This window comes from Paramormyrops kingsleyae, unplaced genomic scaffold, assembly GCF_048594095.1.
Source record: "Paramormyrops kingsleyae isolate MSU_618 unplaced genomic scaffold, PKINGS_0.4 ups223, whole genome shotgun sequence".
Lineage (NCBI taxonomy): Eukaryota > Metazoa > Chordata > Actinopteri > Osteoglossiformes > Mormyridae > Paramormyrops > Paramormyrops kingsleyae.
In genome coordinates, this window is record NW_027326161.1 from 9,445 (window position 1) to 32,602 (window position 23,158).

Sequence of the window (23,158 nt, forward strand, 5' to 3'; positions counted from 1 at the left end):
AGAATCATTGTAGCTCACTGGGTATAGAAATACATGTAAATGAAGCATGTAAGTTGATGTTATTAATGAGCTGTGTAACTTCCTTCTTTCTCACACATGAACATAAGCAGCTAAGATATTTTCAGACAGACACTTATTCTGAAAAGCAGAAATGTCGTCATACAGGATGTGAGGGTGAGACTCTGCAGAAACACTGTGTGCTGCATACAGAGGGTCTGACCTCAGGCCTTTGTTTCAGTCTTTGTTATGTTTTATACAGTTTGTTAAGTTCCACTGCAGTAGGTCCTTTTAATCTCAGTGGATCAGTAGGAAACAAGAGGCCCATTAGGATCGTGTTTCTGTGTGTGTACTCACACTTGGCCCAGTAGCCTCGCACCATGCCTGAGCAGGATTATCCCTCCTCCCACTCCCCGCTGGTCTGCGGTCACATTGCACTTAACATTTCGGGCCCCACCGCACTTGCGTCATCTTTGTATAACTTTTTGTGTTGAAGTGAAAATAGGAAACGCGCAATCGTACAGCACAGTGGAGTTTATGACTAATGTCCTTATATTGTGGCTTATTTGGGGTTGTTTTGGGCATGATGACAAACAGCCCTCATATAGATTTATCGAGTATGTAATGCAGCTATTTTTACTTATACGTGCTGCATGTATAAGAAAACAGTCCCACGTTTTACTAAATATCTAAGATTTTTGTGTTTTGCATCCAGCTGTTCCTAGACACTCTCATCAGCAGAAATTTCCAGCAAACACTGCACCTCTGCTGCAGACTAAATTGCCAGTTGCATCCTTGATGTGTCTCTAACACTGTGATGTGTATGAGTATGTGTATGAGTATGAGCATTGGTGCCTGTAATGCTGTGATGTGTAAAGGTACAGTATGTGTATGAGTATGCCTATTGGTGTCTGTAACGCTGTGATCTGTATAGGTACAGTATGTGTATGAGTATGCCTATTGGTGCCTGTAATGCTGTGATGTGTATAGGTACAGTATGTATATGAGTATGCCTATTGGTGCCTGTATCGCTGTGATGTGTATAGGTACAGTATGTATATGAGTATGCCTATTGGTGCCTGTAACACTGTGATGTGTATGGGTACAGTATGTATATGAGTATGCCTATTGGTGCCTGTAACGCTGTGATGTGTATAGGTACAGTATGAATATGAGTATGCCTATTGGTGCCTGTAACACTGTGATGTGTATGGGTACAGTATGTATATGAGTATGCCTATTGGTGCCTGTAACGCTGTGATGTGTTTAGGTACAGTATGTATATGAGTATGCCTATTGGTGCCTGTAAAGCTGTGATGTGTATAGGTACAGTATGTGTATGATTATGCCTATTGGTGCCTGTAACGCTGTGATGTGAATGGGTACAGTATGTGTATGAGTATGCCTATTGGTGCCTGTAACGCTGTGATGTGTATAGGTACAGTATGTGTATGAGTATGCCTATTGGTGCCTGTAACGCTGTGATGTGTATGGGTACAGTATGTGTATGAGTATGTCTATTGGTGTCTGTAACACTGTGATGTGTATAGGTACAGTATGTATATGAGTATGCCTATTGGTGCCTGTAACGCTGTGATGTGTATAGGTACAGTATGTATATGAGTATGCCTATTGGTGCCTGTAATGCTGTGATGTGTATAGGTACAGTATGTATATGAGTATGCCTATTGGTGCCTGTATCGCTGTGATGTGTTTAGGTACAGTATGTATATGAGTATGCCTATTGCTGTCTCTAATCCAGACCCTAATGGTGTCTAGGGGGGCAGCGTGTGGCTCAGTGGCACTGAGTGTGCAGCTCAGAGGCAGACATCCCTCCTTCATCAGCTTGAGGCCTGAGGTCAGTCTCACCTTCTGTGTCATATTTTGGTTTTATTTTATCTGTATCCATTCCTCACTGGAATACCAGGGTCTCTCTCTGCTGTGCTTTCCTTACAACTTTGCTATTTGTTTTTGTAGCACTCAATATATTAGCCCCACAATACAGTTCAGATCTGCTATTCCCAAATTAATTTAATTTTAACATAACTTTTTAAATGTGTTGCTTATTGTACATTTCAATTATTTTTTATTATCTTATTTCTTGTATGCATGTTTCCATGTAATTTTATTTATATACTTTACTGTGAATGGAGAACTTGCTAATCAGTTCTCTCTAGCCTGGAAAGCACTTTGGGTCAATTCCTGTTGATTTTAAATACGCTCTACAAATAAATGACTTGCATATGGCTGCCCTCTAATGGATAAACAAAATTCAGCTACTCAAGTCAATATTAATACATTTAACCTTAGTATGTTTTATGGCATTACTGTGAGGCTTGACTGTATTTCCCTCCTCAATGATCAGTTTAATCTAGCTGGTGAAGCTGAAGGCAGAGATGGAAATTAGTTTAGTCGTGACTTCAGAAGTTACCCTGACAAGGGATTCTGTAAAATCAGAGATAGAGCTGATGGTTGGGCTGGTCATCGCCTGCTCCTTCTGACTGATGTAGGTCTGAATGTAAAGTTTCAAACTGATTAATAGGTATTAATCTGTTTTCTAATGTTCACACAAAAAGAGCTTTTACAATGTGATTCTGCATTTGATTCCTCCTTGACTGGGGGGTAAAGAGAAATAACTAGCAAGAGAGACAGAGAGAAACTTTTCAAAGTTGAACTGATTGTCCAAAGCCTTTTTGTTGTCAAATTTTAAATCATCTATTACTCACTGTAATCCTTTCTATACCCACCTCTGTATGACTTCACAGAGCATCATTGCCAAAGAGTATTCTTAAATAAACTTCAGCTGGTACAAAATGCGGCAGCCAGAGTTCTCACAAACACTAAAAAATTTGATCACATCACCCTAGTCTTGTGGGGAAGATGGTGGCGCAGGAGGTAGTGCTATCGTTCGGCAACTGAAAGGTTGCAGGTTCGAGCCCTGGTTCCTCCTGACCCCATCAAAGTGTCCTTGAGCAAGACACTAAACCCCAAATTGCTCCCGGTGTGCAGGTTGGCACCTTGCATGGCAGCCTCTGCCACCGGTGTATGAATGTGTGTATGGATGGGTGAATGTGAGGCATAAATTGTAAAGTGCTTTGAGTACTCGTAAGAGTAGAAAAGCGCTATATAAATGCATTCCATTTACCAACAAAATAAGAGGGTTGCAGGTGAAAAAATTGAATGTAAAATTTGACAATTCAGGTTTTCAGCACCATGGACAGCAGCCTACTGTTGCTTAAAAGGCATTATTATGCTCACTTTCAGTTTATAATTTTATATTTATGATCTACTAGAATAGAGTATGCATGCTTCAGTGTTCAAAAAGCACATATTGTTTTCTCATAATGCACATCTCTATTCACCCTCTGTCTAATCCCTCCCCCAATGAGTCCAGTGTGGTTTGATTGGTCGGTTTACCCTTCATTCCCCTGTCTTTCAGTCTGCAGACAGATCCTTGCAGGTAGGCAGACAATAAGGATTGTGTTATGAGGTGACCTCATCATGTCATGGAAGTAAGGGCTGGAATTACAATGAGGTGTTTTAGGCAGATGAGAGATGAGTGGTTTCTGTGCTGAGAGTTACTCCCTTTGCTATGTACTTTGCATCTAAAGACTTTGCAGACCGTTTACATGCAGCTGAAGCCATACTGTATAACACACTAATAGAAAGGGAAAAGCATAATAGGTCCCATTTACTGAGTGTTACAGCAATATGCAATATATTATTTTATATATAAATTTCTTTTGATGTTGACCAGAAGTTATGTGATACCTCCCCCCCCAACTTATCAGATAAGTAAGAGCTGCTGTCAGCTGAGACAAGCTGGTGTGATTCGTTTCAATTCAATATTATTCGTGTCGCGCATTTTCACAACATTACATTGTCTCAAAGCACTTTACCTTATCCCTGCCCAAAGCCCACAGAGAGCAAGCCAGTGGCAAGGAAAATCTCCCTAGAAGGAAGAAACCTTGGGAGGAACCAGATTCAAAGGGGAAGTCCATCCTGCAAGTGCTGGCAGAGGAAGTGATATGAGCAAAATGGCAAAGTCCCAGTTCACACTGTCCATATTTTAAGATTAAAATGAGTAAAAAGTGGGCGGTCCTGATTTCGTGTCTTACATCACACTGCAAGATGGTCACTGATTGGTGGGCTCTAAGAGGAAGCTGTGATCTGAAAACCACAAACCATTTACATTTCATTTTGAAATATTTAAAAAATATTAATTCAATCAGAATATTTATTAAATAAAAATAATTACGAAAATACATTAAATATATATTTAAGAATTAATAAGCAACGCAATAAGACTTTTATTTTCACTAATTAATAAACCAATATTAAACTTTGACCAGCAGGTGGCAGCAAAGCACGTGTGAAGAAGAGGCCATCAGCGGTACAAAGCACTGGCTGTACAGGTTCCAACACTGCAGACAAACCTCCCTGTTTAACTGACTCCTATGGTATGACTAGACAGATTGAGCAGGGCCGCATGAGAGAGGTCTCACTGCAGTTAGTGTAACCATTTATTTTACAACTCATCTGTCTCATTCTGCTTCATAAAGGTCACACCCCACTTCCAGCTTCCTCTGACGCAAGGAGATTCGTGCACAAATGGCTACAGCTTAAACTGAAACAATAATGATATATAAAAAGACATTTCATACAAACACAGCATAACCTTGCTGATAAAGCCTTGCGGTTTGTGCATTTATTTACACTAATAGTGGGTGTATGCTAATTATATTAACAGGATTAATAAGCGTGTATACTTAATCAGAATTCCCTAAGACCCGTGCTTTGTATCGGCCCCTCCCATTTTGACAACAACAAACTACATGTCACTGCAGGGCTTTAGAGACTAACTACTCCAATAATTGCGTAGTGATATTGAAGATAGTCATCGACTACGCCCACTAATCATGGCAGCCTTAATACATATATCAACAAAAGTTTTAATACGTATTGTCTCTGTTTACGTGATAACGAAGACCTAAATATATATTTGCTTTAAATATGTGACTCATGTTACAGAAAATATAAGTAAACCATGAGGACAGAAAAGTCGCGGAATAACAGGAATGACCGACATATAGTGCCAAACAGACAAGGTGCAAAGACTGTACTCATAGTACAAACAAAGTAAACGTAGTGCACTATGTAGGGTAAGTTGTACATTTGTTTGCACTTTGCAGCTTACCTTGCGTTGACTCTTTGTAGTACGGTCCCCACGACGGTGGTGGAAATATAAGGGGCTGGTTATCAGAGGGCATGGATTTTGTGGCAGTTTCTATATTGGCGTTGCTGGTGGAGGGAGCTGCATTTGAGGGTTTGTATTCAGCAATGGCTTGAATGCCCTGTGTATTAAGGCGAACTCGCGGACGATTACATCTCTCACACAGCATAGAATTAATAAGACTTGTTCACTGTCCTCCAGTTACTGTAATATTCTGGGAAGTTGTGATTGTTCAACTCCACTGCGCACAGTTAGGAGCAACTCCAACTCCACCTAGCAAACATACGTACGAGGTGATTGAGGTATGGAATGATTCTGACCCTGTATGGACGAATCATCCCCAAATTCTATTGCGTCCATGATTCACCCATATCATTGTGCCAAGGTTGAGCAGCACAACATGTTTTTCTAAGCCTCAGATCACAAGACCAGAGGATAGTGAGGATAGCTGAGAAGATCATTAGAGTCTCTCTTCCCTCCGTCATGGACATTCGCATCACACGCTCCATCCGCAAAGCCACCAACATTGTGGATGACCCCACCCACCCCTCACATTATCTTTTCACCCTCCTAGCGTCTGGAAAAGCATTCAGGCCTTCACACCCAGACTCAGAAACATGGAGTCAGACTACTGAACTCTCAGGGACTGATCTGATACCACACACACACACACACAAACAGGTCTGTAATTATATCTTCGTGGGGACTCACCATTCATTTCTATGGGGAAAACTGTAATCCCAACATGACAACCTTAACCTCTACCCAGCCCTAACCTTAACCATAAGTAACCAAACCAAATACAAGACTTCTGGCATCTTTAGTTTTTTATTGTATTGACAGATCTTTGTGGGGACCTGAAAAATACCCCCAAAGCATCAAAATAACAGGTTTTTATCACATTGCGGGGGACATTTGGTCCCCACCATGTAATATAAACCTAATCCACACACACAAACAGACACACACACACACATGTGCGTGCACACACACACACACAGATTAGGTATCTGAGTCTTTGTGGGGATTCTCCATTCATTTTTATGGGCATAACCCCAATCCTAACTATGGCAATCTTAATCCTTAATCCCTACAGTAGTAAGCAAGAAGTAACAGTAAGTAACCAAACAAAATACAAGACTTTTGGAATTATTATTCCTTTGATTGCATTCACAGAATTTTATAAAACTGAGTCAGTTTTTTCTTTTGGGGACCAAAAACATGTCCCTACAAAGTCAAATTAACGTGTTTTTATAACACTGTGGGGACATTTGGTCCCCACAACATAATATATACATGACCACCCACCCAAACACACATAGACACACACACACACACACACACACACACACACACAGACTGGCTTACCTATATAATCTATAGATTCTTGAATGAAATATCTGCAAAGCAGCTATTATGGCATGGCCTTAGGTTTGAACATGCAGTTTTTAAGGACACTGCACTAACTATAAACGAAACACTGCACTAATTCTAAAATGGTTTTATGTGAACTTTATTTAACATAGAATAAAAAAGAAATCAAACCAAAATTTAGTCTCTCGAAAAACTTGTATATGACATATATCTTCGAAATTTAAAATACCAGGATACAGAATTTGAATAACAAGAACTATAGTCTTCCTTCTCAAAAGCGTGAACAACTATCTGAAGACCTACTAGTTCCTGAATTGTTGATGTTGCCTATGAAATTCGCTGAGAGTTGACGTCGCCCTACCAAAGTCGCAAAAATGCTAATTGCGTCAACCAGCTATGGAAATACAGCGGCGGTACACCCCCAATACAGTGGTATTACGCATTACCGTAATGCTGCCTAGCAAAAACATAATGTCATAAAAAAAATTACAGACAGACATTATAGACAGAGCTGCGTGGTTTCCTATTGACAAGTAGATATATGATTTGGGGACTGAAAGGCGGCTAGATATCCAATCACGCCCAGCTACAGTAAGCACAAACTGAAGATACTACTCCTGATTGGACTAGCTTCAAATTCGTCCCGCCCTGACAAAAAATTCTTTGTTTTCATTCGTTGAACATAATGTCAATACATATCTTCATACTATTCGACCAATTAAAACTCTCGGTGGTTTACTTAGAAACAAAATAATTGCAGTTTAAAGACAAACTTTCTGACAGAGAGATGGCGCAGAGGTGAGCAGCATCTCTTCTTATGTTTCTTGCTATTTCTTCAGATTATGTTTTGTTAGCATATTTAATTCTATATTTATTTTTATGTCCTGATATAGTACATGCAAATTTTGCGGCACAATATCGTTGAAATATATATATAATTAGTTGTTTAAACTGTAGATGCTGTGGCCATTATTCTAAATATGGTTGTTTACATTTAAATGGTAAGAGAATATATTTGTGTTAAACTTAAAAACAATAAGTCTTATGGTTGATATGATTGGTTATACTCATCCGGCCTGTGATAATGCATTTCATCTGAAGATGTTATTCTGAAAAGATCGCCTATACGTTTACTTTTTAAATGTCCCATGTTCTTGAAGTAAGATTAACTTTTTGCTAGGTTCGGTATCATGGTGATGTTATAGCGTATCGAAGCAGCGTCATAATTTCGCAAGCTTTACTGTATTGTGAAGCAGTTTTAGCAATTCGGTCGTTACTGCCGGAGTAGCCTCGACGCCACGAGCAGCTAATGAAGGCTCCATCTCTTTCCATAGGCATTCTTGATGAATAGCATTTAGGAAAGAAGTTGAAAAAATACCGTGCCTAGTTTGGCTTTGCGAGTATCACATATGGCTAGTTAATTATTAGTTCTTATTTATTCACCAGAATGAGAATTGCGAGAGCTGTTTCCTGGACCAACGACCAGTACTGGGGAGCCTGGGACCTGTGGGACGAGGTGATCGACTGGGGAGATAAGGAAGGTTTGGAGGAGTACTCACCAGCGACACCCCCCACTGTCCAGACTGGGGAGGTTATGGGGGGACTGGGAGGTGTGACTGACTGGTGTAAGGGAGGGGAGGGTATGAGCATGAAAGGCTCTGAGACTCTTCAGAGCAATTACGGCCTGACATCTGAAGAGTGGGAAATTTATAAGACGTACTACCTTCAGAAAAAGAAGAAGGTCAGGAAGAATAGGAGCACTCAGGGGATAGATGAGGTAAAGGGTGCGATTAGTGGGGAAAAGGTGGAGCTGGCAGAGAGGGAAAAACATGTGGGGGTGACCTCCAGTGTACAGGTGGAGGCCACAGACCTGAATGTAGGCATTAATAAAATGCAAAATGGAAGCAAGGGGAAGCAAGGTGAGGTGGGGGTGAATGTGAAGGTGGTTAAGGTGGAGGGGGGGATAATTTCCCTGAAGGCAGAGGATACGAAAGGAAATGTGAAGGTGGAGGCTGTGCAAGTCCAAGTGTGTGAGTTTGGGCTTGCAGAAGTAAATTCTGGGGATGTAAATGTTGAGATTGTGGGGGTAGAAGTAGGGGAGGTAATTATTGAGGGTGCGGACATGGTGAGTGATGTAACCATATTGGAAATTATAGTAAATGATGTACTAGTTGAGATTATAAATAGAGAAGGAGGTCAGGAGGAAACTGGCGGTGTAGAGATAGATGTGGGTCAGGTAGAGATAGAAGAGGTAGAAGTGGTGGGGAATTAATATAAAAGTTGAGCGTGTAGAGCTCATTACATAGAGAAGAGCCAAAATACGAAAAAGATGAAGTTGTGGTTCTGCTGCTGCTGTTTAGGAAACATTAAATAATTGAAACAGTATCTAAGATAATAAATCAAGTATGATAAATTTTGAGATATGTGGAATGTTTCATAATAATGTTTAACGTTTATTAAGAAAAAAATGTATATTTCTAAGTAGATTTGTAAACTGCTCTTTAAAGTATTAATTTTCAGAATTCCAGAATTTCCAAAATCTCCAGGTAATTTAATTTGATTTCATTTTGTTTAAACTGCACACACATAAAAATGATTAGCCCTGTTATGTATTTGTGTTTTATTTATTGTTTATTTATTAAGCACCCTATCCCTCATGGATGGCATGTTGTACAGGTCACCTGTGTTCCCATAAACTTTAACTTGTCTTGCAGTCTTGTTCCCCCCACACCCTCTGCTTTTTCCCTTCCTCTGTTTCTATCTTCACTCCAGGTCCAAGACGTTTCCAGCCCACTGTCCTTGGGAAAAGCCACCATCCGTGGCCACCGCTCCGGTTTCTCTGGGCCCTCCTGCCCTGCAGGCCCCTCGGGCCCCTCTGGTTCCTGTTCCTGCCCCCGTCCATGTCCTTGCCTTGCAGGTTCCCCTTCACCCTCAGGTCCCAGGCTTGTGGTACCGACGGTGTCCCTCCCCGCCCTATGGTCCCGACAGCGCCCCACTGCCTTACCATCCTTTCGTCCTGGTCCTAGTTCTCTCTTACCCGATCGTGATCCGTTTCCTTACTCCTGCGTGGTCTTCTCCTGTCGGGTCAGCAGTCCATATGGCTCTTTGCCCCGCTTGTGTCCTCTATCTGGCCCCGTTAACGGCCGTTCTCGTCTTCCCCGGCTCCTGTAACCCACACGAAATGTTTCTTGTCCCGTGTTATCACTCGTCTGTGGACCTGTCCTGGTGTGTGATGTACGTTCTATCATCCTGGTTGTCCCTAGTCTGACCCCAGTTCTCCTAGTGGTGTCCCGTCTTGCCCCCAGAGTGCCCTGTGCTGGTGTTGCCCCTGCCTACCCTGGTCTGCCTTGTCCCCTAATGGTGTTCGGTCTCTGCGCCCTTGTCCCGCAGCAGTGCCCATCTGTTGTCTTGTCCTTGCCTCTTCCACTGTGTCTCCCATCTTAGTGTACGTATAGCCTGCTGTCTTCCCCGCTGTCCCATCTGCTCCCTCACATGCCCTGTAAAAAGTGTCCTTCAGTCCTGCGATCCTCAGTCCAGTCATTGATGTTGCTGCCTGCATGTGCTCCCCAGTGTGTCCTGTGTCTAGTGTTCTTGCCTGATCCTCCCTACCCTGTTTGGACCCCTTGTGGTCTGTTTCCTTTGCCCTTCCTGTAGTGTAGTTTTCTTTAATAAAGCCCCTTTTGGTTTTCCTCCATGCCTGTCTTAGCCTCTGTCCTTGCCCTCGACGTGACACCATTACAGTGTGACCAGGTAAATGCTTCTAGCTGGACACCACACTACTGTAAATGCTGCTGAAGGCTTACCTCAGTTTATCATTATTCCCTTCATCTTGAAAGAGAACAGCAGCAACAAGTGGGAAAATGATTAAAAAGTAAAGAACACTGTTCTGTTAGTAAGCTTCTTAAGGTAAAGTCATTTTAAATAATAGTAGTTACTGATACTTTATTAATCCCTGTGGGGAAATTGTCTTTACGCCTCCCTCAACTTGCTCTTCATAGAGTAAGCTCTCCATAAAGGGCAGCCACCCATAGTGGCGCCCAGGGAGCTGGGGGTTAAGGGCCCTGCTCAAGGACCCGCAGACATGCTGAGGATGGGTTTGAACCGGTGACCTTGTGCTTACAGGCACACAGGCTCAGCCCACTGAGCCATGAATACAGGTATGAGATTCGCTGCTGAAAGTTGCAACACTGGCACAAAGCTTCAGCAGCAGAGATGTATGCGTGTGCCATGTTGTAGCCGATCAGTGTAAACACTACCCAGACGTGCTCTTGTTTATTTCAATCACAATGGGCGTATTCACATATTTCTTTACCCAGTACCAACTGTCGGATTATCATGTTATTATCATGGGAATAGCACGATTTGCAAGTGGGCAGGCGATCAGAGCTGCTTCGAGACGCAGACGCCAAGTCAGTCACTCTTGTTCTTCCTATTTGTATCACGAAGCTGTAAAAATATATTTAGTTTCTACCTATATATATATTTGAAAAGTAGACCGTCCAAGGTTTCTGAGGGTGTTTTTTATATGACAAAAACTCGCAGAGTTATTTAAACGGTTTGGCGAAATTTCTATCAGATCTTGCCGGCGGGACGGCCGACTCCAGAGGGTTAATATAGCCCCTTTTGGTTTTCCTTCATGCCTGTCTTCGCCTCTGTCCTTGCCCTCGACGTGACACCATTACAGTGTGACCAGGTAAATGCTGCTAGCTGGACACCACACTACTGAAAATGCTGCTGAAGGCTTACCTCAGTTTATCATTATTGTCATCGTCTTGAGAACAGCAGCAAAAAGTGGGAAAATGATTAAAAAGTAAAGAACACTGTTCTTCTTAAGGTAAAGTCATTATTGGAACTGAAATTAGAATAATGAAATACATTCAACAGAATGGTTGTCCATCCATCCATCTTCTGAAACTACTTTATCCCAACCAAGGTCACAGGGAGTCTATCCCAGGAACAATGGGCACAGACAGGGACCAACCCTGGGCAGTTGCCAACACACCTCAGGGCACACGCACACACAACTACAGGGCCAGTTTAGACTAATCAATCAACCTATCCTGCACATTTTTGGACCGTGGGAGGAAACTGGAGCCCCCAGTGAAAACTCACACGAACAGCGTGCAAACTCTACACAGATAGGACCCAGGACCAGACCCAGGACCTTCTCGCTGTGAGGCAGCAGCACTAACCACCGCGCCACCCTGTTGAAATGGTCGTTTGTAAAATAATACATTCAGGTTATGTTATTGTAGATCTGGAACGTGGTGTTAAAATGTAGTGGTGAACTTAAGACTGCCCATTCAGTATCGCTGTTCTAATGATAGACACAACAATTAATATTAAAAATTTTATATAAGACATCCGGAGGCTGCAGGGCATCGTCCAAGCAGCAGAGAAGCTCATTGGCTGCAGCCTCAACCTCAGTGATTCACTATCTGCCCCAAGAACAAAAAGGCGACCTGGCGAGATCATGCCGACCCCTCCCACCTCAGCCATAATCTCTTCCAAATTTTCTTTTATTCCCCTCAAAACTGCATTGTGGAAAAAAGGGATGAGTACAGATTGGGCAGCAACAAATATTTAACAGACATGGTGACAATGAATAACTTTGCTATACAGCAGAGGGACAGTGTTTGCTGGAAATTTGGGCTGACAAGAGTATCCAGGAAAAACTTGATGCAACTCACAAAAACTAAAAAAAAAAAAATATTTGGTAAAATATGGGTCTATCTTCTTATATGTGTAGCACGAATAAATAGAAATGCCTGTGTGGCATACTAGCATGGCTCTATATGATGGCCATGTGTCTGCGTGCCCAAAATGACTCCAAATCAGCCATAAAATTAGGACAGTAATCATGAGCTCCATTGTGCTGTGCAATAGCACTTTTCTTCCTTCATTTTTTTCAAAACAAAACATTGCACAGTGATGATGAAAGCATGCTCAGACCTGGAACGTTAAGCGCAATGTGGGCACAGGCGAGTTGGGGAGTGTGGAGGGGGGAACAATCATGCTCAGGCATGATATAAGGCAACCGGGCCAAATGTGAGTACACCCTAACACTGACCATTTGTCAGGCTGAGCTCTACCTGGGAGGGTCCTGGAGCAGCTACTGGAAGAGGTGGTGCAACTCTACTCACCTCATCCACCTGACAGACAACCTCAGTGCCTCAATACCTACACTGGAAGAGCAGCGTGCAAGGGAACAGCAGGCCATGAGATACAGACACCATCACGAACGGCTACATAGCCAAAGACTCCACTCGCTCACAGAGAGCGTCGCTTGTGATGAAACCCAGGGCTTCATGACGAAGCATTTGTGTTATTTGTGATTATAGCATTATGTGATGTTTCCTCTGTTTATGTTAAAGTTCAGTGGTCAGTTTAACAGATAAACCACACACAGTTCCTTAATAACTATATTTTATTCTTCAAAACAAATATAAAAATGATTATGAAAAAATATATATTCTGTGAGCTTGCTGGAAAACAGTTTGTCCAGCATGAGCCAGCCTCATCCAGAGGGCTACTCTCCTGCTGTCAGTCATCCATTGCCATGTCAGAGCCAGCCTCGTCCTGAGGGCTGCTCTCCTGCTGTCCGTCATCCATTGCCATGTCTGAGGCAGCCACATCCAGAGGGCTGCTCTCCTGCTGTCTGTCACCTTTTTCCAGCATGAGCCAGCCTCATCTAGAGGGCTGCTCTCCTGCTGTCCGTCATCCATTGCCATGTCTGAGCCTGCCTCGTCCAGAGGGCTGCTCTCCTGCTGTCCATCGTCTAGTTCCAGGTCTGAGCCAGCCTCGTCCAGAGGGCTGCTCTCCTGCTGTCCATCGTCTATTTCCAGGTCTGAGCCAGCCTCGTCCAGAGGGCTGCTCTCCTGCTGTCCGTCGTCTAGTTCCAGGTCTGAGCCAGCCTCGTCCAGAGGGCTGCTCTCCTGCTGTCCGTCGTCTAGTTCCAGGTCTGAGCCAGCCTCGTCCAGAGGGCTGCTCTCCTGCTGTCCGTCGTCTAGTTCCAGGTCTGAGCCAGCCTCGTCCAGAGGGCTGCTCTCCTGCTGTCCGTCGTCTAGTTCCAGGTCTGAGCCAGCCTCGTCCAGAGGGCTGCTCTCCTGCTGTCCGTCGTCTAGTTCCAGGTCTGAGCCAGCCTCGTCCAGAGGGCTGCTCTCCTGCTGTCCGTCGTCTAGTTCCAGGTCTGAGCCAGCCTCGTCCAGAGGGCTGCTCTCCTGCTGTCTGTCATCCATTGCCATGTCTGAGCCTGCCTCGTCCAGAGGGCTGCTCTCCTGCTGTCTGTCATCCATTGCCATGTCTGAGCCAGCCTTGTCAAGTGGGCTGCTCTCCTGCTGTACGTTACCATCTTGTTTGGCAGCAGGGCAATCACTAGCCATCTCAATGCCGCCTTCAGCCATGGTAGCAGTGTCTGTATCTCTTGGCGTAGTCCTCCTCAGCTTCTTCCAGAACCTGAGAAGAGTGCCTTTCTTTTTTGGGCCCTGAACATTTTTTTGTTTAGGGCCCTGCACCTTTGTGCAACTTAAACCCATAATGAAATTATGCAAACGATATAGCTTAGATTCTCTTTCACCAGTGCTTCCTTTGAGAGAGTCTCTAAGAATGAAATGTGAAGGTGCAATTGCTTCTTATATAGAAAAATCTTCCTTCGATGACATCACTGACCAGTTCCGGAATTCTGTTCTGTTGACATCACAGAGGGCCCTCCATATAAGGCATTTGTCATTTCATTGTTTATACCAGTATAGGGTATGCTGATTGATTAAAAAAATAATATAAAATTATTATTTAAAAAAAAAATACCTGTGTGTTTAGAAAAATAATACCTGTGTGCGTGTGTGTGTTTTCCCTTATCCTACCAATACTATCCACATTATTACTTAAAAGCTTGTTTGACATCCTTTAATGCTGGTAGTTTTCAGTAACTTCAATTAAACATGAATTGTGTTAATATGATGAAACTAATATGGGGTCATTTTGACCCCAATATAATATAATTGAAATTATCACATGGTCATTTAAACTTCAACACTTTTAAGTATGTATTGACTTGAAAGTAGGGTGTCATGGAGGCTTAGCTGGTGGCCCTGTTGTCTGTCACCGATGGGTTTGGGGCTTTGAATCTCATCACTCCTTGGCAGGGGTGCCGTAATGGCAGGGGAAAGTTACAATGATTCCAAGGGCCCCTGAATGACAGGCGGCCTAAAAAATTGGGAGAATAGCTGGATTGGTCTGGACTGGGGGGCCCAATATGATATGCCTTCATGGGGCCCACAATCTCTAGCAATGCCCCTGCTGCTCGGTGTATGCATGAATGTTTTCCTGCAGACATTGTTTAGGCTAATTGGTACATCTACAATTTCCCATAGTGTATGAGTGTGTGTGTATATGACCTGTGATGGACTAGCATCCTGCCCAGGATGTACCCCAGCCTTGTGCCCTGTGCTGCTTGGCACGAGCCCCAGGTGACTCTGCCCAGTACAAACAAACTGATGGTTGGGTGATTTTTCGGGTCTGGACGGCACAGAGGCTCAGGACACATAAGTTACATCACACCTTTGGGGGCTGGGAGTCAAAGATCACTTTTGCTCTGTGTGTGAGGTTTGCATGTTCTCCTAGTGTTATATGAATTTTCTCTGGATCCTCTGTTTTATTCCCAAGATTGAAAGAGGTGTACTTAGGTAAATTAGTGTCTCTAAATTGGCTTGTGTGTGTGGGCGTGTGTGCGCCCGGTAATGATCTTTGCGGTAATGATGCCGGTCCTTGTTTTTGCTGCTCCAAGCTCCCTCGCAGACAGAACATCATCTTACCGTAGGAACAGCAGTATCTCAAGTTGTTGACGGAGCACATGTGGAAATCTGTGGCTGCTGCATCTGTGTCTTCAAATTTAGTCCTTGATTCTGTGTGATACTTTAAATTAGGACCCTAGAAAACATTAATTGAACAAATAGTTCCATTTATTACAGTAGCATAAGTGGAAATTTGTGTTTTTAAAAGCACTAATCAAACCAGAAATAGCAAACAATGATGCGACATTATGAGGAATAAATTGACATACTCATAAAAAATTGGAATGATAAAAAAAAAACACCAGATAGAGTGACAAAAATCCTCTCATTCAAGGCAGTAGGATGAGGGATTTACACACACACACACACACAGACACACACACACACATACATATTGTACTGCCATTGTAATGAGATAATCAATTTATTTATTTATTTATTTACTTTATTTTTTACATATTTTGCATATTCACTTGCCAGTGCTTTTAATGTTGATCAGTGTGTGTGTGTCGGTGTCTGTTTGGCTTTGCACAGATCACATTTGTTGATCAAAATGTCCCCAAAGTTTGGTAAAACTCGAAACTTACTTTTGGTTAAGGTTAGAGCTGGGTGGGGGTTATGTGTCCCGTCAATAGGATTAGAGTCTTTTTTCAACCATAGAAATGAATGGAAGGTCCCCATTTAGATAGGTACACCAATATGTGTGTGTGTGTGTGTGTGTCTGCGTGTTTGTGTGTGTAAGCAGGTATACCTTACCTTATCGGGACACAATGTCCACACAACATGATGATTACCTGTTTTTTTCCCTTATGGGGACCAATTTCCTGGTCCCCATCAGGAAAAACTCAATTTAATAAAAATCTATGACTCCAATGAGAAAAAAAAAATTCAACAACTGTAGTATTTTGCTTGGTTACTTATTTAGCATTTTTCCCATAAAAATGAATGAGCAGTGCCCAAAAACATATGATTACATGACTGTGTGTGTGTGTGTGTGTGTGTGTGGGACTGCATAGCCTTGGAAAGCCAACCTACTCTCAGGAGAGTCTAAGCCCAACTTTTTCACAGAGTTACTGGTTTAAAATATTCAGAAAAATTGAGGAAGCAAAAACTTCCAAATGGTGAACAATGTGGGAAGCTGTGGGCAGCTAAAACTGTCTGCAGGGGTCCATATATCACAGGAATCATCGGCACGACTCTGGAGCTGTGACATTTTAAAATGAGACCGTTATAGTCCCCCTTTTCTTAAAAAGCATTACGGAAAATCAGATCAGTGAGATTTTAAACAAGAACCCAGTGTCAAAGCTGCGGGAAATCAAAAGCCAGGCCTATGGCCACCGCTGATTGTGAATAGGACTTGGCTTCAGTAGACTTTCAAATATTTCTGCGTTTTTGAAGTTTTTCAAAATTAGTGAAATAGTACTTTATAATATTCTTTTCACTATCAAGTGTGAAGAATACTTCAGTTTGATCCGAAACGGTGAGTACAGTCCAGCTTGAGAAGTAATTCTTTTAGAGAAGCAGATTAATATGGTCAATAATATTTTGAATATTACTTAAATATACTACGCTTCACTAACTGTATATATTGTGCGTAATTAATATGCAAAATATGAATGGCATATGAAAGGTGTATTGGCTCACTTTTTGGCTTCATACCTCCACTCTGCATGTTTGCAGTTTGCACACTCATTTGTGAGGGAGCCTAATTAGGAGAGTCTTCAGTTTAAGACAGGTCATAAATGGCTGCTTGTCTTGTACCCTCAGATTCATAATGGATGTGAAAACGTGCATTGATTTCTTGGAGGAAAGACGAGAGGAGAAACTGAGGGAGATGGTGGATTTTATATTGCATGAATTAGAAGATTTAGAAAATTCAGCTTCTGAGCTGGAAATGGAAATCAAGGGGTTTTTGAGTAAGTGTACAGAAGAGATTGTTGCCATGAGAGAGAAAGAGAAGAAAGACAAGGCAGAGGAAGGAAGTGTGAAAGAAAACGAGAACATGAATGGACGGATGAGGAGCATGGAGCCTAGGCAAAGGAGAGAGGAGAAGAAGAGGTGTGAAATAGGAGAACAGACAGAGATGGAGAGTGAGGAGGTCCACTGAAAAAAGAGGAAGGGATCAATGGAATTCCCATTGATAGTGACTAGAGGAGGAAAAAATGATGAGGAAGGGGATCAGCATATTGAAGGATGTCGTATTTCTTTATGTGTCACACTAACAAGGACATTTTTATTTCTGCTTTTCAGAGCTCTCCACCCTGGAAGCCATATAAACATGGTGCCTGTGGTTTCTGACCCACCTCCTCAAAGCGACGGCCTCTCTCCTGAGCCCTTAAATGATTTTTGTTTTTTACTTGTATTTAAATATATACATAATAAAACTTGCACCTCTGTGTTCTATGCTTCCTTGCTCACAGCCTTAACACGCTCTAAATAATCCTAAACTATATTTCAATGTTTAATTGGATTCAGCATGAACAGCCTCTACCATCCAGGCGCAAACAAATATGTAAAACATAGTATAGTGTGAACTTCTCCAACTTTCTTGATAAGAAACATGGTTCTTGTGGGAGTAACGCAAGTTTGCTGGGAGTGGTTGACCTAGTGAATAACTATAATGCAACAGCAAATAAATCGATGTGTAATTTACCTACAAAACATTCACTTATGTGCAATCAAACCAAATTAGTCGTAATAATGAAAACAGGCACAGCACTGTAATGTTAACATTACAACACAGAATAAATGGCTTAACGTAACAGGACAATATTAAGATAGCAAAATGTATACAATAATATATGATGAATAATAAGCCAGCGATTTACTGTATGCTTTTACTTACCCGAGAATACACCAAGATACTTTGCCCACACTTTTCCCTCTACAGTTCATACCACAATGTTTATTATATTTTAGAGTAAAAATAAACAAAATATTAACACAAGCCAGATGCCATCCAAATTTCATCAAATTTTATCAACAAAGTTTAAAAAAACATAACAAAAAAGTTAAGTACCCAGACAGAGTGGTGGAAATGAAATGAATCTGCACGTGGTGAAAGGTCATGTGACTGTATCGCAATAATTATAATATCAGATTAAACAGACAATTATACAATTATTATTAATCTGAATAACTTTTAGTTTTGGTGATTTCACCATGATATGTTGCTATTTAGTACGGTTAAATGGAGTTTTAAACCCCTCTAGGGTACGAAATGACGCCAAACAGTGTTTTAGGGTACTGCTTACTACAAAGTGTGATTTCTGGTAAGAGACATTGCTGCAGAATTTTTCAAATATTTACTCCTCTGGGGTACATTTGCAGCTAATAATTTAATTTGGGATCCAGTCTGTGTGTTTTTTGCGTGTTTTGGTAGTTTTTGGATTAAATGTTGTATTATTCATTTTTAAAAAGTGTTTCTGGCAATGATTTGACTTGTATTTCGCCATATATGTGGAATCAATTTTACTGTTATTGTCAGTCTGTGCTTTTGTCACACAGAAGCTGGAGAAGAGCCAGCAAAGTACTATTTAGTTTGTTCATTAATTCTGGAATAACAAAGGCTTTTCGCAAATACTCCTGGACCTTACTTGCGTATTTACTTCCCTTATTCATTATCTTGTTAGCTATTTGCTAAGATCAATTGCTTTTGGGAAATCCAACCTTGGTCATTTTGCGACGATCTGATTGGTTGAAATGCATGGAGACTAGAGAACAGTTATCTGTGTTGATATGCATAGATTAGTAGTATTGAATTGATGCATTCCCAATAACTCAGAACTTGAAAATTTCCAACCTCCTACTTGGAAAATGTATTATAGAATGATTGAATGGAATAGATTTATGCAAATTTATGCAAGTTAATGCTAATTCCACTAGTGTTTGATGCTCATGGACATACTAGCAGAAATGAGCTCTTAGTAAATCATGATGTACACTGTGTGAACAACCTTCTGCAGTGGAAAATTGAAGCGAGCTGGAATCATGCTGCAACTGTAGTCTCTTTGTGGAGTGGGCCGGGTACAGTCTGCTTCTTGTACGCCAGTGGAAAAGCGCTGTGAATCAATGGATCTCTAGAGAGGAGAGTGAGCAGAGCACTGCATCATGAGTCAAAGATCTGTTCACACCACTGCCTTGTTCTGTTCACATGCAGCTTTTGTTGTAGCTGCCAAATATCTGCACTAGCCCACATTGAAGGATTTGGTAACAGGTGTGGCTTCCCAAGTTATTCTTACCTTGCATCCAATCCCTCACTGTACACTAAGTGGGTATATAAAAATAAACAGATATGAGTCTGAAACTCTTGCAGAAAATAGCTGTTAAAGCATTCATCGGTGTGTGTTTGTATAGTAATGTAAAGCCTGTTATTTTGACATTGTGCGGACCACTTTATCAGTCCCCACAAGGGGAAACTAAGTTTTATAAAAATCCATGACTGCAATCAAAAAACTTTTCCTGTAGAAATGACATGAAAGTTCACACAAAGATATGAATACAAATGTGTGACTGTGTTCAAGCTATTTGCTGAAGGTAGTTGTAGATTTTGGGATGGATGGAACTTCTTCAGGAATCCTGTCTCCCTTTCTGCTTATGCTCTACAATTTGGACAGCTAGCGCAACACCTGTTCTTGCAATCTACAGTGATTATAGCATTATGTGATGTTTCCTCTGTTTATGTTAAAGTTCAGTGGTCAGTTTAACAGATAAACCACACACAGTTCCTTAATAACTATATTTTATTCTTCAAAACAAATATAAAAATGATTATGAAAAAATATATATTCTGTGAGCTTGCTGGAAAACAGTTTGTCCAGCATGAGCCAGCCTCATCCAGAGGGCTACTCTCCTGCTGTCAGTCATCCATTGCCATGTCAGAGCCAGCCTCGTCCTGAGGGCTGCTCTCCTGCTGTCCGTCATCCATTGCCATGTCTGAGGCAGCCACATCCAGAGGGCTGCTCTCCTGCTGTCTGTCACCTTTTTCCAGCATGAGCCAGCCTCATCTAGAGGGCTGCTCTCCTGCTGTCCGTCATCCATTGCCATGTCTGAGCCTGCCTCGTCCAGAGGGCTGCTCTCCTGCTGTCCATCGTCTAGTTCCAGGTCTGAGCCAGCCTCGTCCAGAGGGCTGCTCTCCTGCTGTCCGTCGTCTATTTCCAGGTCTGAGCCAGCCTCGTCCAGAGGGCTGCTCTCCTGCTGTCCGTCGTCTAGTTCCAGGTCTGAGCCAGCCTCGTCCAGAGGGCTGCTCTCCTGCTGTCCGTCGTCTAGTTCCAGGTCTGAGCCAGCCTCGTCCAGAGGGCTGCTCTCCTGCTGTCCGTCGTCTAGTTCCAGGTCTGAGCCAGCCTCGTCCAGAGGGCTGCTCTCCTGCTGTCCGTCGTCTAGTTCCAGGTCTGAGCCAGCCTCGTCCAGAGGGCTGCTCTCCTGCTGTCCGTCGTCTAGTTCCAGGTCTGAGCCAGCCTCGTCCAGAGGGCTGCTCTCCTGCTGTCCGTCGTCTAGTTCCAGGTCTGAGCCAGCCTCGTCCAGAGGGCTGCTCTCCTGCTGTCTGTCATCCATTGCCATGTCTGAGCCTGCCTCGTCCAGAGGGCTGCTCTCCTGCTGTCTGTCATCCATTGCCATGTCTGAGCCAGCCTTGTCAAGTGGGCTGCTCTCCTGCTGTACGTTACCATCTTGTTTGGCAGCAGGGCAATCACTAGCCATCTCAATGCCGCCTTCAGCCATGGTAGCAGTGTCTGTATCTCTTGGCGTAGTCCTCCTCAGCTTCTTCCAGAACCTGAGAAGAGTGCCTTTCTTTTTTGGGCCCTGAACATTTTTTTGTTTAGGGCCCTGCACCTTTGTGCAACTTAAACCCATAATGAAATTATGCAAACGATATAGCTTAGATTCTCTTTCACCAGTGCTTCCTTTGAGAGAGTCTCTAAGAATGAAATGTGAAGGTGCAATTGCTTCTTATATAGAAAAATCTTCCTTCGATGACATCACTGACCAGTTCCGGAATTCTGTTCTGTTGACATCACAGAGGGCCCTCCATATAAGGCATTTGTCATTTCATTGTTTATACCAGTATAGGGTATGCTGATTGATTAAAAAAATAATATAAAATTATTATTTAAAAAAAAAATACCTGTGTGTTTAGAAAAATAATACCTGTGTGCGTGTGTGTGTTTTCCCTTATCCTACCAATACTATCCACATTATTACTTAAAAGCTTGTTTGACATCCTTTAATGCTGGTAGTTTTCAGTAACTTCAATTAAACATGAATTGTGTTAATATGATGAAACTAATATGGGGTCATTTTGACCCCAATATAATATAATTGAAATTATCACATGGTCATTTAAACTTCAACACTTTTAAGTATGTATTGACTTGAAAGTAGGGTGTCATGGAGGCTTAGCTGGTGGCCCTGTTGTCTGTCACCGATGGGTTTGGGGCTTTGAATCTCATCACTCCTTGGCAGGGGTGCCGTAATGGCAGGGGAAAGTTACAATGATTCCAAGGGCCCCTGAATGACAGGCGGCCTAAAAAATTGGGAGAATAGCTGGATTGGTCTGGACTGGGGGGCCCAATATGATATGCCTTCATGGGGCCCACAATCTCTAGCAATGCCCCTGCTGCTCGGTGTATGCATGAATGTTTTCCTGCAGACATTGTTTAGGCTAATTGGTACATCTACAATTTCCCATAGTGTATGAGTGTGTGTGTATATGACCTGTGATGGACTAGCATCCTGCCCAGGATGTACCCCAGCCTTGTGCCCTGTGCTGCTTGGCACGAGCCCCAGGTGACTCTGCCCAGTACAAACAAACTGATGGTTGGGTGATTTTTCGGGTCTGGACGGCACAGAGGCTCAGGACACATAAGTTACATCACACCTTTGGGGGCTGGGAGTCAAAGATCACTTTTGCTCTGTGTGTGAGGTTTGCATGTTCTCCTAGTGTTATATGAATTTTCTCTGGATCCTCTGTTTTACTCCCAAGATTGAAAGAGGTGTACTTAGGTAAATTAGTGTCTCTAAATTGGCTTGTGTGTGTGGGCGTGTGTGCGCCCGGTAATGATCTTTGCGGTAATGATGCCGGTCCTTGTTTTTGCTGCTCCAAGCTCCCTCGCAGACAGAACATCATCTTACCGTAGGAACAGCAGTATCTCAAGTTGTTGACGGAGCACATGTGGAAATCTGTGGCTGCTGCATCTGTGTCTTCAAATTTAGTCCTTGATTCTGTGTGATACTTTAAATTAGGACCCTAGAAAACATTAATTGAACAAATAGTTCCATTTATTACAGTAGCATAAGTGGAAATTTGTGTTTTTAAAAGCACTAATCAAACCAGAAATAGCAAACAATGATGCGACATTATGAGGAATAAATTGACATACTCATAAAAAATTGGAATGATAAAAAAAAAACACCAGATAGAGTGACAAAAATCCTCTCATTCAAGGCAGTAGGATGAGGGATTTACACACACACACACACACAGACACACACACACACATACATATTGTACTGCCATTGTAATGAGATAATCAATTTATTTATTTATTTATTTACTTTATTTTTTACATATTTTGCATATTCACTTGCCAGTGCTTTTAATGTTGATCAGTGTGTGTGTGTCGGTGTCTGTTTGGCTTTGCACAGATCACATTTGTTGATCAAAATGTCCCCAAAGTTTGGTAAAACTCGAAACTTACTTTTGGTTAAGGTTAGAGCTGGGTGGGGGTTATGTGTCCCGTCAATAGGATTAGAGTCTTTTTTCAAC

General features: G+C 42.3%; 1 protein-coding gene across 1 annotated transcript; it reads left to right on the forward strand.

Moving 5' to 3' along the window:
- The first annotated feature begins 7,315 nt into the window (after positions 1-7,315).
- On the forward strand, positions 7,316-11,221 carry LOC140587410 (uncharacterized). Its single transcript, XM_072708684.1, has 3 exons — positions 7,316-7,402; positions 8,051-8,634; positions 11,181-11,221. The coding sequence occupies exons 1-3, from the start codon at positions 7,392-7,394 to the stop codon at positions 11,219-11,221; spliced, it is 636 nt and encodes a 211-aa protein (XP_072564785.1). The 5' UTR covers positions 7,316-7,391.
- Positions 11,222-23,158: the final 11,937 nt, after the last annotated feature.

What these genes read in the sequence shown, in the direction of transcription:
- LOC140587410 (XM_072708684.1), top strand. An exon ending in GGCTGTGCAAGTCCAAGTGT is followed by an intron (nt 8,635 to 11,180) that starts GTGAGTTTGGGC and finishes AATTTCTATCAG; the next exon opens with ATCTTGCCGGCGGGACGGCC.